Source organism: Thamnophis elegans, chromosome 9 (genome assembly GCF_009769535.1).
Source record: "Thamnophis elegans isolate rThaEle1 chromosome 9, rThaEle1.pri, whole genome shotgun sequence".
In the NCBI taxonomy this organism is placed as follows: Eukaryota; Metazoa; Chordata; class Lepidosauria; order Squamata; family Colubridae; genus Thamnophis; species Thamnophis elegans.
Window position 1 is genome coordinate 62146705 of NC_045549.1, and position 17208 is coordinate 62163912.

The 17208-nt window shown below is 40.5% G+C and overlaps 1 protein-coding gene across 1 annotated transcript in view; it reads left to right on the forward strand.

Annotated features, from left to right (window-relative positions):
• The window catches only part of CPE (carboxypeptidase E), a 51879-nt gene that overhangs the window by 34493 nt on the left and 178 nt on the right, over positions 1 to 17208 (forward strand). Inside the window, exons 4-8 of the mRNA XM_032223540.1 lie at positions 5786 to 5903; positions 6744 to 6926; positions 8473 to 8612; positions 13733 to 13832; positions 14828 to 14946. Of these exons, the coding sequence (XP_032079431.1) occupies positions 5786 to 5903; positions 6744 to 6926; positions 8473 to 8612; positions 13733 to 13832; positions 14828 to 14946 (660 nt within the window). The remainder of the gene's footprint in view (positions 1 to 5785; positions 5904 to 6743; positions 6927 to 8472; positions 8613 to 13732; positions 13833 to 14827; positions 14947 to 17208) is intronic.

The following is a 17208-nucleotide window of genomic DNA, read 5'->3' on the forward strand; positions in this document are numbered from 1 at the left end:
GAATTGTGATGATTTGATGAAATGTGAGAAAAGAGGTTCAGTTGCAATCTAGCCCACCATTGGAAAACTTGCACTGTGCATGGTAGTCAGATGGAAGTGCCCCTTTAGGCAGTAAAATGATAAATAGTAGGAGATATGTCTAAGGCTTTACAACAAAACACAACCCTCATTTTAAAATAAAATTCTTCTGAACTGCTGTTTTCCTGGTGGCCACTCTGTCTAGAGTGCCTAGTTTGGAAAAACCTGAAGTCCTCTCATTGATAGTTTGGGAAACTTTGGGAATACCAGATTCCTTTATAGAGTAACAATACGATAAGTACTACTACCTACTAAAATCCATGATCCTATCTTTATTTATTTATTAACTTCCTTTGTTTTCCATGGATGTGTTTGAAAAGTATGTAGCCTAAATATAATATCTCATAATTTGTATTTCCACTTTTTTTTGTCAGTCATTTTTGTAAAATTCTATATGGCTTCTCCAGCAATAATGTTTTTTAAAAAAATCAGTTCATGGGTATCTGAAAATGTTAATAACTCAATTGTGGAGTTACTAATCACTCAGAGTAATATTTCACAGTTTATTTTCCCCCAGTAATGTTTTCTTGCCGAGTTCATTCTCTTCCTCCTTTTTTTGATTTTGTTTTTAACTTGAAAATTTTATCTGCCTTTATTCTAAAAAAAATCATATTTTTGACTAGTGTTAAAATCTAGTTTTTGCAAACAGGCCTTACATTCAGTTGCTTATTGTGTCCCTTAAACCTGCTCCTGAGCATTGGTTCATTTCTGGAACAGATTTTAAAGATGGAAATGCTGTAATGAGTGGGTAAAAATAAACCTCTTATTATGATAACAAATGTAGTGCTATAAGTGTTATAAATACCTAATTGGATTCCACCAAATGTGGGTCTTAAGGTGCTCTTGGCAAATGGTCAGGCCTGTTTTTAATAACATCAAAGGCAAGATAAAAACTAAAGCTTCCACAAAGCTAGATAAAAATTTGCAGGAAGAAGCAACACAAGAATTTGCAACTTGAGTTCTTTTTTGGAGTAACTATATTTAGAAAGCAGGAAAGATTTTTTAGGTAAGTTCCCCATTAGGTAAGTTCCCCGTTGGGAGAGTGAGTGCATTCAGAGAAGTGTTGTGAGAGTTGTGTTGGAGAACACCCAAACATTGTTACATGATTTATATATTGCCAACCCAACCATTAGATTATATTCCTAACAGTCAGACCTGTTTTTAATAACACTAAAGGCAAAATAAAAAGTAAAGCTTGAACAAAGCTAGATAAAAATTTGCAGGAAGAAGCAACACAAGAATTTGCAACTTGAGTTCTTTTTTGGAGTAACTATATTTAGAAAGCAGGAAAGATTTTTTAGGTAAGTTCCCCGTTAGGTAAGTTCCCCGTTGGGAGAGTGAGTGCATTCAGAGAAGTGTTGTGAGAGTTGTGTTGGAGAACACCCAAACATTGTTACATGATTTATATATTGCCAACCCAACCATTAGATTATATTCCTAACAGTCAGACCTGTTTTTAATAACACTAAAGGCAAGATAAAAAGTAAAGCTTGAACAAAGCTAGATAAAAATTTGCAGGAAGAAGCAACACAAGAATTTGCAACTTGAGTTCTTTTTTGGAGTAACTATATTTAGAAAGCAGGAAAGATTTTTTATTAGTAGTTTAGATACCACGAGGCACTTAAGTGAAGAAGAGCTTGGCAGCCTGGTTGTGGGGTGACAGGGGAACTGGGCTGTGCAAGCAGCAGGCTAACGCACATTCTCCCTGTTTGACTCGCATGAGTAGCGAGCCAGTGTGCATGCGCACAATTGCCTTCTGGCCCACTGCTTGTGTAAGTTGAGCTGTGCACACGTGCTCTGTCCAGACACTTGCACTGCCCAATTCTGAATAGGCTACAGCCTGGTAGTGGGTCACAGCCCAGAGGTTGGTAATCCTGACCCTACACAGTATATATGCTAGGCTCCAGGGGTAGGTTCCTGCCAGTTCTAACCTCTTCTATAGAAAAGGTTCCACAAATCTACAGTGCCGTTTAGAACCGGTTCCAGCTCCCTCCTCCCACCCGTCTGCACATCATCAAGATGAAGAGCGAGAGGAGGAATTCTGGGAGTTGAAGTCCACAAGTCTTAAAGCTGTCAAGTTTGAACACCCCTGGGTTTTTTTTCTAAAGGGTTAGGGTGTGCAGGGGTCTTGAACTTGACAGCTTTAAGACTTGCCTGCTTCAAATGCCAGAGTTTCTGAGCCAACATTTTGGTTGCTAAGCAAGAGGATTGTTAAGTGAGTTTTACCACATTTACAAGTTGGCCATGCCCACCCAGTCACATGGCCAGCAAGCCACTCCCACAAAGCAGGCCACACCTACAGAAGAGAAGAGGTTCTAAAAAAAATTGAAACCCACCACTTGTAGGCTCCCTTCTCTTTTCTACACAAAAACTAAATGAATTTTTGGGATACAATAATACTGGGGTAGAAGATTATAATAGCTTTTAAAAGTATTTTTATATAGTTACATTAAAAAAACCTATAGTTAAACACAACAGTCAATATTAAAACAGCAATAATAATGGAAAAATAGGGGAAATATCTGTGCAAACATCTAATTTGAATGTATTAATCAAACACTTTTCGCTTGTCCCATCATTGCAAGCAACAAAGTTTTAATTTCAACTCTTGTAGCTTTGACAGAATTCTATAAAAGCAATTATTATAGACTTGTTTACTGTGGAGTACTCCACTGGTTACTGGTGGCTTATGGGCTGGATGCATCATGCGCAGACCATGCCTACTCCAGCTCCACAAAGGTAAAAAATGTTGTGATATGTCACAATACGTCGTGACGCAATCGAATTTGACACTATTAGGTGAAAGCATCAGGCTAGGAACTAGGAGACTGTGACTTTGGCCACAAAGCTAGTTGCATGATCTTGGGCTACTAACTTTCTCTCAGCTCTAGGAAAGTGGCAATGGCAAACACCTCTGACAAATATTGCCAAGAAAACTGCAGGCACATGTCCAAGCAGTCTCCAAGAATCAGATACTATTGAAGAGAAGAAGAAAATTTTTTATGAGAGTACCTTACAATAAATAGTCATTATAACCAAACAAGAAAAGCTAGGCAGGAAGAGCTACAGAAGAAAGCAATATGAAATATTAAGCCACATAAAACCACTTTAGTCTTCCCATAATTATAACCCTTATGCCATCTGATGAAATATGTGCCATAAAAATCACATCAGATGATGTGTTGCGGAGAAGTTTCTATCTCAGCTTACAATAATCACATGTACAGCAAGACATTACCTGTGAAGTCAACCAGAAGAAGCTGAAATATGACTCGTTTACCCTTTGGCTTTCTCTGCTTCTGTTGTTTAGTACAAAATGGGATCTATGAAACAGCTAACTGAATTGATCAGCGTTGCCATTTCACATCTTGGTGCTATTCAAATGTGTTCAGAGTCCAGCTGCCACCAGCAAGAGCAGAGAGTCAGGCATTTTGTAAGAGAGGAAATGGCTGAAAAGAGACGAGTGTCATCCTTCCTCTGCTCCCTTCTTCTTCCCTTTGTTGTCTTTGTACCAGATAGAGTCGAAATGGGAGTGGTAAGAAGTATCAGAATTGGAGACAAGTGAGAAAGGTTAAGAGTTGAGTGATCTTCCAGAGATGTCTAACAGCAGTGACGTGCGGTGAGGTTTATGGCTGGTGAGGCAGTTGGACTAAACAATAAACAGTAACAGAGTTGGAAGGTATCTTGGAGGTCATCTAGTCCAACCCCCAGTTCACGCAGGAGACCTGGAAGACCTCCAAAGTCCCTTCCAACTCTATTATTCTATTCTAAATTCTGGATGCTGCACTCTTCCTTCTCCCTCCCCATCTGCTTTACCTCTTGAGCAATTCACTTGTCGGGCGTTTCTTCTCTTTCCCCAGCCGAATGTAGGTTTTTCCCCTCTCTTTTTCAACACCCCAATCACTTTTGGGGAGAAAACAAACTTTTATAAAGGAGTTAAGTTCCACCCATCCCAAAAACTAGCTGTATCGCGGCAATCCCTAAAAAGGACAACTACTACCCATCAGGAAGAAGAGAGGTGAATTTTAAAAAGCTGGGAGCACGTAGAGGCACTTGATGGGAGACAGCACTTTTAAGGGGCTGCTAATCCAGATTAAGTCATCCAACACACACACACACAAACACACACACACAGAGATCCAAACAGACCTGGGAAGAATCTCTCCTTCTCCTTTTTCTGTGTTTTAAAGGCGGCTTTTCCCCTTGCTTTCCGCTTCCTACCATGTAACCGAAGCCCTACCGCGAGACTAGCAAGGGTAGACCAACTAATCCAGGGGTGGGTTTCAACCGGTTCACGGCGGTTCCCGCGAACTGGTTGGTCGGCGAACCCGGAAGTAAGTAATTTCCGGGAATGGCGAAGGGCCCACCCGCCCGCCCGCGCTCCTTACCGGTCTTTGAAGGCTTCTGCACTTCCATGCAGGCACATGGCACATACAGCGTCTGCGCGATTCTCCACGAGCAGCTGGAGCATCATGTAGGCGCTAAGACGCATGCGTGAACTGCACGCGTGCACAATGATGCCGCTAGCCCCGTTCCAACCGAACCGGTTGGAACAGGATTAGCAACCCACCACTGAACTAATCAGCTCTTGGAGCGGATGGATGAATGAAGGGTAGGGAGCCTGAGATACTCAAGGCTGCATGTAAAGGGCAGAAAAAGAATACGGTACCAGCCTGAGAGGTTGAGCTTGCTGCTGCCTCACCGTGGATGACTCTGCTTAACTGTTTAAAAAAGCCTCTAAAAAGCGCCCTCTACTATGAGGCAGGGGAACTGCATGCCTCACCTAGTCTGACTTTTTAGGCGTTTTATGATCCCTCAGCACGAGCAGAGTTAAGCAGAGGCTTAAACAGTTAAGCAGAGTCATCCACGGTGAGGCAGCGGCTAGCTCAGCCTCACCTCAGCTCTCGTCTGAGAGGCTGAGCTCGCTGCAACATCACTGCAAGCTCTCGCCTGATTAGTTGAATGGTAAGTTTATTTTTTCCATTTACCTTTTTTTTCTTTTCATGATGAGAGGTGAGGCTGTGCCTCACTTGCCTCACCTGACTGCACATCACTGTCTAATAAGTGTTCCATGTTGTGAACTATTTCACTGCAGCGTTTCATGTGACAGTAGAGAAGATGGACCATTATGCCATGCGAGGAGATGGATCACAACAACATCTGAACGAAGAATATTCTTAGTGACAACGCCCTCCAGATTCCTGTCCAAATGCTATAAATCCTTCTTTTCTGCCAGTACTTAAAGATTTACTGGAATTCTGTGTCTCTGATAACTATCAGACTGTGGGTGTGTGAAAGAGAGCACAATATGATTATATCATACGCACATCACAGTAAATAATACCTATATTTGCATTCACTAATAATTAATCTCTGTTGAAACATTATACAGTAAAGGTACACATTGAATATATATTATATCAGTGTTTCTCAACCTTGGTAACTTGAAGATGTCCGGACTTCAACTCCCAGAATTCCCCAGCCAGCATTCGCTGGCTGGGGAATTCTGGGAGTTGAAGTCCGGACATCTTCAAGTTGCCAAGGTTGAGAAAAACTACTATATGAAACAAGTTTATTTTATTCCATTTTGCATCCCAGGACAAACCTCTGGCAACTGATGAACCTGTTCTAATTTGTTCTACAAAAAATGTGCAGTGCTTTTTGCAGTACTCTAATGAACTATAATTTTTATAAATTTCTGCCATAGCTTGCACCAGAAACAAAAGGTGTGATTCACTGGATAATGGATATTCCCTTTGTATTGTCCGCCAATCTGCACGGTGGGGATCTTGTGGCAAATTACCCATATGACGAGACTCGGACTGGTATGTATTGTAGGCTCAATAGCCTGGGTCAGCTTGATGGCTTTGCTGAGTTCTGAATAGCATGCTAAGACACACGTTCCCAATCTGGACAGATTAAGTTTTACTGCCCATTATTTTAATTAAGCTTTTGTATTATTTATAAGTTTTAATTTCCTTTCTTTTGGCCTGTTACTGCAGACTTCCCAGAATAAACTTTTTTTTTCTTTTTAATCAGTAGAGAGGCAGAATTCCCCCCCCCCCCCCTTTATGGTATGTTGCAGTTTTCCAAACTGACAAAACACTTCCTCCCTTTTTTTAAAACCTGGAAGAGCCCATGGAAGAAGAGAGAAAAAGAACTCTGGAGTAGGTTTTAGGAGCATAATAACGAAGATGAGGTTATACCATTCTTTTTATTTAGTTTAGTACTATTTTCACAAAGTATATCTCACTCTAGTTTTGTTTTAGTTTTTTCATATTGCTGAAACGGTTCACTGACAAATGCGCGATAGACATATGCGCGCCGACAAAACCACGATGGACAAATGAGCGCCGTCAAAATTTTTGACAATAGTGCGACAACAAATGCGCGATGACAAAATCGCGTCGTCAACAACCCTAACCCTAACCCTTTATTGTGCTTGTCATCGCGCTTTTGTTGGAGCGATTTTGACGTCACAAATTTGTTGGCGCGATTTTGTCGGCACGCATATTTCTATCGCGCATTTGTCGGATCACGGCTGAAACAGATTTTTAAGGATAATCCTGAATTTTAAATGATCTAGATTCAGATAATTAAAGTTGGCCTACATTCTCTCTTTTCCTTTCCGTCATTTATTATGTATTTTACTACTCTTCCTCCAGGGAGTGCACATGAATACAGCTCCTGCCCAGATGATGCTGTTTTCCAAAGCTTAGCTCGAAGCTATTCATCTTTTAATCCAGCCATGTCAAACCCAAATCGGCCACCGTGTCGCAAGAATGATGACGACAGCAGTTTCATTGATGGGACAACTAATGGTGGTGCTTGGTATAGCGTTCCAGGAGGTTTGTGTTACTGAAATACAACATTTTAATTTTATACTTACAGTATGTCAGAGTAGAGCTGAAAGAAGAAATCTAAGTCAGATATGACTTATTAGTGCACACGTTTATAGAGCAGATAATGTATTAAATTCTGCAAATATCATACAACTCATATAGTTGTTTCCAGAAGGATTTACAGTGAGATTGCTCTGTTGCAGAATAATCTAGACAAAGCTTGTCCTTCACAATGAACTTCCCCTGGCCTCAGTGGAGGTAGTGGTGTTTCAGTAGTATATAAACAGCTACTGGTAGTAACTAAGTGGAGGCCTTAGCATACATATACATTGTTGAGTAGCATTGATGGCAGATAAATAAACTGATAGTCTGTGTTTCTCTATGGAAAGGTAGAAATCTCCATCAGCTCTATCTGCTTATTTATTAATTAAATTTGTTTATTTATTTAAAACATATTTATTAAATTTATATGCAGCCCATCTCATTTTAATTGTTTCCAGAGTTCTCATTTTGTAAGCTGCCCAGAGTTACTTGAACTCTGGATAGCTTGCAAAATGAGAACCATTGAAACAGTTAAAATAAACAAGGAGCATTGTAATACTACTGTGATAACTTTACATTCTGTTAGCATTGTTGTTCCAATATAGTTTCCACAGCTTGGAATGCTGAATGTTTTTTGAATGGCATATTTTTTTAAAAAAAATCAAGAAAAGCTTGTTCTTATTGATTCATTATGCTACCCTCTTTTTTTGTTTAAATTCGTTGGCATATTCTTCATTGGTTTTGACTGATGAACAGAGGTGGTATTCTACCGGTTCAGACCGGTTCACCCCAACTGGTAGTGGAAATCGTGGGTGGCCCCGCCCACCCATCCCAGTTCTACCACATCCCATTTAGACAATTTTTTTGCCAAAAGCGCATGCGCAAAAGGCTGTACACATGTGTACGGAGGTGGCGCGTGTGCTCACATTTGTGAACCAGTAAGGAAGGTAAGTGAATACCACCCTGGCTGATGAACATATATAAACAACTATTATGTTTTCAAATGTACTAAGCAATAACTTTACCATGGGTAAGTCTCCATCTCATAATTACACTATTGCACTATTTTTTAAAAAGTCCATTTCAAAATCCTTGGTTTTCAAGGCTTCATCAGTCATGTTGTTATTATCTGTTATTAACTCATTTTACCTGGAAACAGTTGAATTATACCTGGAAATTCTTTGACTCTTAAGTAGGAATTTTGAAGCCAAATGTACATATCATCAAAATATAGAGACCAAATGTAATATTAAATGTGGTATAATTACAGCTGTGATTGCAAATCAATCATCATATTATCCTTCAGACTTATAGTTCAAGAACTGCCTTGAAGGTCTTGTAAATAGAACAGTATAGGTGTACCATAATATACATCACTCTTGAATTTTCTACAGTACACATCTGTTTATTCCAACTGAGTCCAACTAATTATTTCCACTTAACTTTAATCTGATATGCTTTAGAACCCACTGCCTATTAAATACCAACTTTTGTATATGTAATTACATAGGTATGCAAGACTTCAACTATCTCAGCAGCAATTGCTTTGAAATCACTGTGGAGCTTAGCTGTGAAAAATTCCCTCCAGAAGAAACTCTGAAAACCTATTGGGAGGACAACAAGAATTCACTCATCAGTTACATTGAGCAGGTATTTTTTTTCCCCTGGAGAACAAGATTAGGACATTTGTTGACCGTCAAGTGTTATACTTCGTTTTGGGTGATCATAGAGCCAGAAATAGTTTTGGGTGATCACAAGGCTCATTGCTTCATCATTTGAACTACAGCTTCACTCCTTCAAATGTGTCCTATTTCAAACACACAAACATGCAGTTGCTAGGAGATGGTAGCAATTTGCTTAAGATGGTATGGATCAGGGACATGCAGTCACTAGAGGCAAGAGAGGCGGAGCCTCCCCAGTCTCCTGAGAGAAAGGAAAGAGTTTTAAATATTTTTTTTAATGAATTAAAGCCAGGATAGTTGCTACCAGATTTCAAGTCACAGTGGCTTGGTGTCTGCTCTCAGTGTTAACTAGGAGGAGGCGAGAGAACTCGGGGCCTCTTTTGCTTAAGGAATTTTTCGCCTTTTAAAAGTTAAGGCGGAGTTAAAAAGCAAAAGATTTAATGTGCAAAAGAGGCACTGATTCTCCCGCCTCCTGATCTGGGAGCAGCGAATCATGTCTTGCATTTGAGCGACTGCGCAAGTGCAAGGGTGATTTTGGAGAGGTTTTTCTTTCACCAGCCACCATTTCTTCTGCAGCCAGCCCAGCACTGAGCGGGGAGGATGAGGAGGAGGAGGAGGAGAAGAGCGGTGAGCCCTGGTGGCTGGCTGGGGAGGGACTCACCGCTCTTCTCCCAGCCAGCCAGCCACTCACCCCCACCCGACCTGCTCCCTGCTTGGCCGGCCAGCCGGCACAAAGACAAACCGCTCTTCTCCTCCCAGCCAGCCAGCCAGCCACCCCCACCCGACCTGCTCCTTGCAAACCGCTCTTCTCCTTCCAGCCAGCCAGCCACCCAACCTGCTCCCAAGAATGTCAGCGGGGACGGAGGAGGCGGGTGGCGAGGCGGCAGAGCGTGGCAGCGGCGAGAAGCAACACCCCCACCGCTGTGTCCGACAGGCATCTCACATTTATGTCCATCATAAACAAGAGATGCCTGTCGGACACAGCGGCGGGGACGTTGCTTCTCGCCGCTGCCGCGCTCTTGCCTCACCAACGGTATCCCTCACCGCACGTCACTGGTATGGATAGACAGCAGATAAGCAAATGAATATCAACAGAGTCTCCTGGAAACAAAGCTTGTCTATGTAGTTTAAAGAGGAGCATGCAAGAGAGAGGTTCAGAGGTTCAGGCAGTTCCTTACTCAGTCCAAAGATCAGAGTTTCTTGTACAAGCAGAATATACAGAAACAATATGCCAGTTACAGGAAATTGGACTTCCAATAAAGAAACAAAGCCACCACTTAAATCAGTATGCAGCCAGATGTCCTCTGATTAAGACAGTCACTCCTTTGCTTGCCAAAGAGCCTCAATGAGAATCTTTACTTGCTGAATCTGAAGGTTTGAAAGCTATATCTTATCTGTTCCAACTATTCTGATAATGCCTCTGATCAGTCTCAACTGATTCATGACTTGATCTCTTCTGAGGTTCACATTCTGCTGGCTCAAGCTGGAGTGGCTTCTTCAGATTCAGAGTCATCTGAATCCCGAGCCATGACAAAATGTAAAGAAAGCACTGTCAGTTTTCAGAAGTCACGGTCAGACGGTGATGCCTGAATAAAGAGGACTTGGAGATGAGCACTACAGGTTTCCTGTCCTTATAGTAAAGCCAACCAAACAACCAAACAACCTTTTCTCTGTGACAAAGGTACTCAATGTTGCATTTGAAGAATAAATATTACAATTGCATCCCTGATGTTGAGATTTAAAGACCTGCTAGAAAGCCTAGTGAACAGCTCATCATGTGTAAACACATAAGCTAGATCCCATTAAGCTCATTTTTGAAATATATATGGCAGGAGAGAAGCAAGGGTTAGCATTTCCCTGTATGGCTATAATTATACAAAATTGGGATTGATTTGAAGGAGAAATAAATTAAAGGTTGAAATCAGGATTCATAGACATCATTTTGAACTTTTTATTTGTATCTCATGTCAGTTTCTACTTTGGAAAAATAATTCAAATTAAAAGATTTGTTACATTATATATAATCCCAAACCTAGGAGAATTCTGAAATTGACAGCTGACTGTGAGATACCATGATGCAATTGGAAAAAGCAATTAGCCAAAGTTTGCTAAATATAGGCTTAAGCATTAAAGCTTTGAATGTATAATCTTGATCCTTCGCACCTGACAGCACCTGACTTCTGGCCAAGCAGGAATCTTACCAAGACAAACCCTGAACATATAGAGATCTTCATGTGCCCAAGATTTTTCTACTCATACTCTGATGACAAGTTACCTACATGTATAAATCACATATGATTTCATTTATCTAATTCTAAGAACTATCTGGCTCTTATAGAAAGTTACCATGTTTCTCCTCCTAAATTTGTCTTAGTAACCAAATGCATTCTGTAACCCAAAGATGACCCTTTTGGGAACATGTACCCTCAATTCATGGCACCCAATAAGCACCTCTCAAAAATCACTATCCACTTCTCATAATGTACTTGCTTTTTTTATTGTTCTACAGTTGGAAGGCTCATGAGGGACCAGTCGGCACAAGAAACCTATTTCTTCAGTCGACCAACTATCTACATGTAGTTTTATATTTATATTAAGATTCTTTGTGCCAACTTGTATTTAACAGTTCACCGACAAAAGGGTGCCTGACAAAAGCGCGCCCGACTAAACTGTGGTGACAAAACCGTGAGTTCTAAAGCGCTCCGACGAATGAGCACTGAATCGCGCCGACAACAGCGCAGCGACAGAAGCGCGCTGTAAACCTAAGCCTAACGCTAACCCTAAACCTAACCCTAAACCTAACCCTAACGCTAACCCTAACCCTAAACCTAACCCTAAACCTAACTCTAAACCTAACCCTGAACCTAACCCTGAACCTAACCCTAAACCTAACGCTAACCCTAACCCTAAATGTAAACCTAACCCTAACCCTAACCCTAAACCTAACCCTAAACCTAACCCTGAACCTAACCCTGAACCTAACCCTAAACCTAACCCTAAACCTTACCCTGAACCTAACCCTAACCCTAACCCTAACCCTAAACCTAACTCTTACCTTAACTTAAATCGCCCTTCTGTCGACGCGCTGTTGTTGGCGTGCTGTTGTCAGTGCGTTGATGACATTGCGGTTTTAGCGAAGCGCTTTTTTCGGCGCGCTTTTGTCGTGCGCACTTTTGTCGGGTCACGGTATTTAACTCATACTTGGAAATTTTACTCTTTCAATTTTTGTTTGCCAGCACGCTATCTTTCTAAAAACTGAACAGGAAACAGAATTGGTATTACAGGACAAAGAAAGGTGGAAATGAAAAATAGACCTCATGCTGAAGATGGTAAAAAAGAAAATTTCCCAGTGCATTCTGCTAGAAGAGGCAGCTAGGAGCAAGTTGAAACTGGTGTCTCATGTAGTCTAGAAGCCTGGGCCTAGTCACGTGATCCAGAATTGTCATATGTAGCACATAACATGCTTCCCAGTGCACACATACAGACATATGGAACAACTGCAGAAACACAAAAACACAAACACATATAGAGATGCAGAACTTCAGAAAAGAAAATCAACATAGCTGCTTTATCAAATATTATCTAAAAATAACACCTTTTTGTCTTTCTACAAGTGTTAAAAATTATATAATTACACTAATTGGGACAACAGCCTTATCATAACTAAGCAAATATATTGACTTCTGAAATGAGATTAGAGTGATCCTTTGAGAACCTAATTCTCAATTCTGTGAATAAGAAAATCAGGCATTCAGCGGTTGAGTCCAAACGTTCACATATGAAGCCACGGATTAAAAACTCACCCCAACCACTAAACCAAAGAATGGGCGTATTTATGTTGATGGCCATATTTACACAGTTATATTTTAGTTTCTAAACTGGGAAATACTTTTCTGTGTCTGCACACATCCCCTTTGCACAAAATGCAGTTAAAGGAGGAAGTCTCTCTTTCGTTTCCTGTTTTATCAACTCCCTTTCAAACTTGGCCATGTTTTAAAAATCACAAGCTAAGGTTACCTTAATTTTGTGGTTTGTTCTGAATCTGGTAACCAGTTCATCAGCTTGATTAAAATGTGAAGCATGGAGGAGGAGCTGTGCCTTCACATCACTGTTGATTCCTGAAACAGTCTTTGAAGTTTTCCTAGCAAAGTTTTCAGAAGTGGTTTCCCACTGCCTTCTTCCTGGAAACAGTAATTAGAGATTTTTAAAGTCAAATAAGTATTTAGCAATTTTCAAAATATTGCTTGAAGAGGCTCTATATTTAATCTATCAGCAACAGGCTCTAAACCAGGGGTCTCTGTTGAGGACTCGGAAAGTCCTCGACATACGACCAGGTAGCTAGCAACAGGCGATGTTGCGCCCCAGCCAATCAGGGCGTAGCCTGGCTTGTTGCTAGCTGCTAGAGGCGCCCTGATTGGTTAAGGCACAGCGTCATCAGTTGCCAGACAGCTGATGGGCGCCTATTGGTTATCCCTGCTCTGACAGCTCGTTTAAATAGCTGTCAAGCAGGGATGGTGCTGAATTGCCTGTAAATAGTTTCTTTGCAATAAACCTTTTGTTCTGCAGTCCTGGTTCTCATCTCGTCTCTTCCTCGATCCACTAAAGTCTCCAACCTTGGCAACTTTAAGCCTGGCGGACTTCAACTTCTAGAATTCCCAACCAGCCAGCTTTGAATTGGGCTAAAAGTTGCCAAGGTTGGAGACACCTGCTCTAAACATTACATGTTCATACCAGAGGTGGGTTCTGGCAGGCGCTACTGCTGGTTCGCAAAATACAAGATGGCGATGCCCATGGTGCCACCCGGATAATTGGCTTGGGGGCATGGCAGGCTGCCGGTTCCAGCGACCCAGACCCCCAAACCACTACCAGTTCAGCCAAACCAGTCCAGACTGGTAGGAACCCACCACTGTTCATACTGACAGTGATCTGAAATAAGATTATCCAGTACAGACATTTTCTCTGAGAGTGAATCTACTAACTTTAACAGGAAGCGAATAGTGGTGAATCGTTCTAAGTTCTTTCTTCTCTTTTCTCTTGTAAATATATTATTTAGAGAAATATCAAGACTTTTTGTGCTTTATTTTTAAGATACATCGAGGAATAAAAGGATTTGTTAGAAATCTTCAGGGTAATCCCATTGATAATGCCACAGTTTCTGTAGAGGGGATAAACCATGATATTACATCAGGTAAGTTATTCATATGTACCACATTGAGACTTTTGATGAATGCTGATACATGGATGAATATAGCAATATCCTTTTATATTTTCAGGTGAGGGGATAGGATGCCATCTGTACATATGATTTTGGAAAGCAAAGAATATATCAGTAGAAGAATAATTGCAAGAACAATCTTAGCCTTTCTTGCAACTGAGGAAAACTTCTAATGGCCAAAACATTCTTTTTCATATGGATAGGCATCACCAAAAAGGAAAGCAGTGTTTCCATTAACAACGTGTGTGTGTGTGTTTAAAATTAACATTGGATCTAGAAAATAGCATTGTTAGATTTATCTAGAATGAGCCCATTTTCTTCTTTCATTCAGGATGAAATCTGAATCTCAGTTCAGAAATTCAAATCTATATGCCTTCATTTAACTATAACTGGAAGACCACAATTTAATAAAACTACTTGTAATGGACAAAATGTTCACGATTAGTGGCCTCTTATGAAAATAGATGATACCTTTCAAATGTTGGCCAATGGGTGGAGAAAACTGTGCTGAATTCCTATATAAAAGAAACTGAAAAAAGGTTTTTACATTTTATTTCAGAACTGGATAAATTGGGATAAAGTTGCTTCCTCTCAGTCAATCAGATCTTCTATATTAAAATTGACATTTGCAAAATTGCAGTCCTTTCTGTTATCACCTGATTCTTAATCCAGGTGTCCGATTTACAGAAAAAAAGAAATATAAATCCTTGCATTATATTAAGACACACATGAGCAAAATTACTAATGCTCGCGAATGTCTGAAAATAATGGAAGATTTTATGTTTTCATGCTTTAAGATGGGAAGAACAAAAATATACTGGGTTTTTTCTTCCCCTTTCCAAAATCACTCTTTTTGCACCTAGCCCCAGTTGCATCCTGAGATCCTAATTAGAAAACATATTTCAGTGCCACTTAAGCATGTTCCTAAAAGTTTTCAAAAAATAGCAGCATCTTTCTTCTTTCCTTAGCAAAGGATGGTGATTACTGGAGGCTGTTGGTACCTGGAAATTATAAAGTGACAGCTTCAGCACCTGGCTATCTAGCAATCACTAAAAAAGTGGCTGTTCCCTTCAGTCCTGCTATTAGGGTAAGTGGTACCATTTTTGCATTTCACTTATAACACCCATTCCTATCTTAATGGGTTTTTTATGTTTCGTACATCAAGTCCCATTGGAACTCTCTGAACCATTTTCAGTATTTCTTATGTGGAAGATAAAAAAAACTGTCAGAAAGGAATAGAGAGAAAGGCAAGCAAACAAATATAATACAGCATAGGAAAGAATGAGTAGTGGTTTTACAGTGAATAAAAGAAAACTTGCTTTTATATTACAATGATTACGGTAAGCAGATGACAAAAGAAGAAAAATTCTAATCAAAAGAGAGACAAAGAAAGATCCATATAATATCCACAGACAGCAATATAAAACTAATTCAGTCCTTCAAATCTAGGCCAGATACAGTGGTGCTTAAAAATTTGTGAACCCATTTGAATTTTAAATATTTCTGCACAGGCATGAATGTGATAAATACGATTTGTTCTTCACACGATTCCTAAAACTAGATCAGTGGTGGGTTTCAAAAATTGTTTGAATCTACTCTGTGGGTGTGGCCTCCTTTGTGGGAGTGGCTTGCTGCCCATGTGACCGGATGGGAGTGGCTTGCCGCCCATGTGACCGGATATGAAGATGCCGACGACACTTGTCAGAACCACCTTAAATTACCTCGCACACAGCACTGGCATGCATAAGAATATGATGTAAACTTGTTTTTTAAAAGGCATCTTTGGTTTGCGTTAAAACAACTTCAACACACGCAATGTTCTGATTGCACCACAAGCGCAGTAGTCATCCTTACCTTTCACAGAGGCACTGAGTTTTATAAATATGAGCATGATAGTGTAGAATAATCATATCCAAGGACCAGTGGTGGGTTTCAAAAAAGTTTGGAACCTCTTCTGTAGATGTGGCCTGCTTTCCGTGTCCACTGGTGGAACCTCTTCTAACCGGTTCGGTAGATTTGACGAACCGGTTCTACCGAATAGGTGCAAACTGGTAGGAACCCACCTCTGGAAGGAGCCCACCAATTACTAAAACATAAAATAATAGCGTTGGAAGAGACTTTGGAGATCTTCTAGTCCAATGCCCTACTCAAGCAGAAGACCCTATGTCATTCCAGACAAATGGCTGTCCAATCTCTTTTTGAAAACCTCCAGTGATGGAGCAACCACAACTTCTGTAGGCAAGCTGTTCCACTGATTAATTATTCCCCCATCAGGAAATTTCTCCTTAGTTCTTAGATTGGCTCTCCTTTTAATTATCTTCCACCCATTACTTCTTCATATGCTTGTCCCCTTCATGTGCTTGATTTCTTCTCTATGATAGCTTCTCAAGTACTAGAAGACTGCTATCATATCACCTGTAGACTTTCACTTCAGTAGACTAGACATACATAGTTCCTTCAATTGTTCATTATGTGGTTTAGCCTCCAAGCCCCTTATCATCTTTCCTCTTTCCTCATTATTGCACTCTTTCTAGGGTGTCAACATCTTTTTTGTACTTTGGTGACCAAAACTGGATGCACTCTGCAGACCTCTCAAAAATGGCCCATTTTTCATGAAAACAGGCCCCCTTTTAAAAAAATGGCATGCATAGCTTTTAGGAGGCTTTCAGAGTGCTCCTGGGGACTGGTGGGGGGGAGGCAAAATTGAGCAAAAACCCAGCCCCCAGGAGCACCCTGAAAGCCTCCTTAAGGCTATGCATGGCCATTTTGGTGAAATGTATGGGGTTTCAGGAGGCAAAAAAAATCTGTATTCAGTGTACAAGACACACCCAGATTTTCAGCCTCTTTTTTGAGGGAAAAGGGTGCATCTTATACTCCAAAATCTGGATGCGTCTTATACAAGGAATGCATCATATTTTGCTTTCTGAAACCCTGCCCCCTTCACCAAAATGGCCGTGCGTAGCCTTTAGGAGGCTTCCAGAGTGCTCCTGGGGGCTGGGGAGGACAGAAATGAATGAAAAAATGGGCCTTTTTTGCTCAATTTTGCCCCCCGCCCCCAGGACCCCTCTACAAGCTCCTAAAGGCTATTCATGCCCCTTTTGGGGAAAAAAATGGGCCCATTTTCATGAAAAATGGGCCATTTTTGGGAAGTCTGCAGAGTGCAAAAACTTTTTTTTTAATTTGCCTCTTCAAAATCTTGGCGTGTCTTATATTCCGGTGCATTTTAATACTTCAAAAGATATGGTAAATCTAGTGTGTGTGTGTATAATTTTAGCTAATAAATACAATTTTTTCACTTATAAATTAAGAATTCATGTTAGATATGAATTAGATTCATATTAGAATTCAT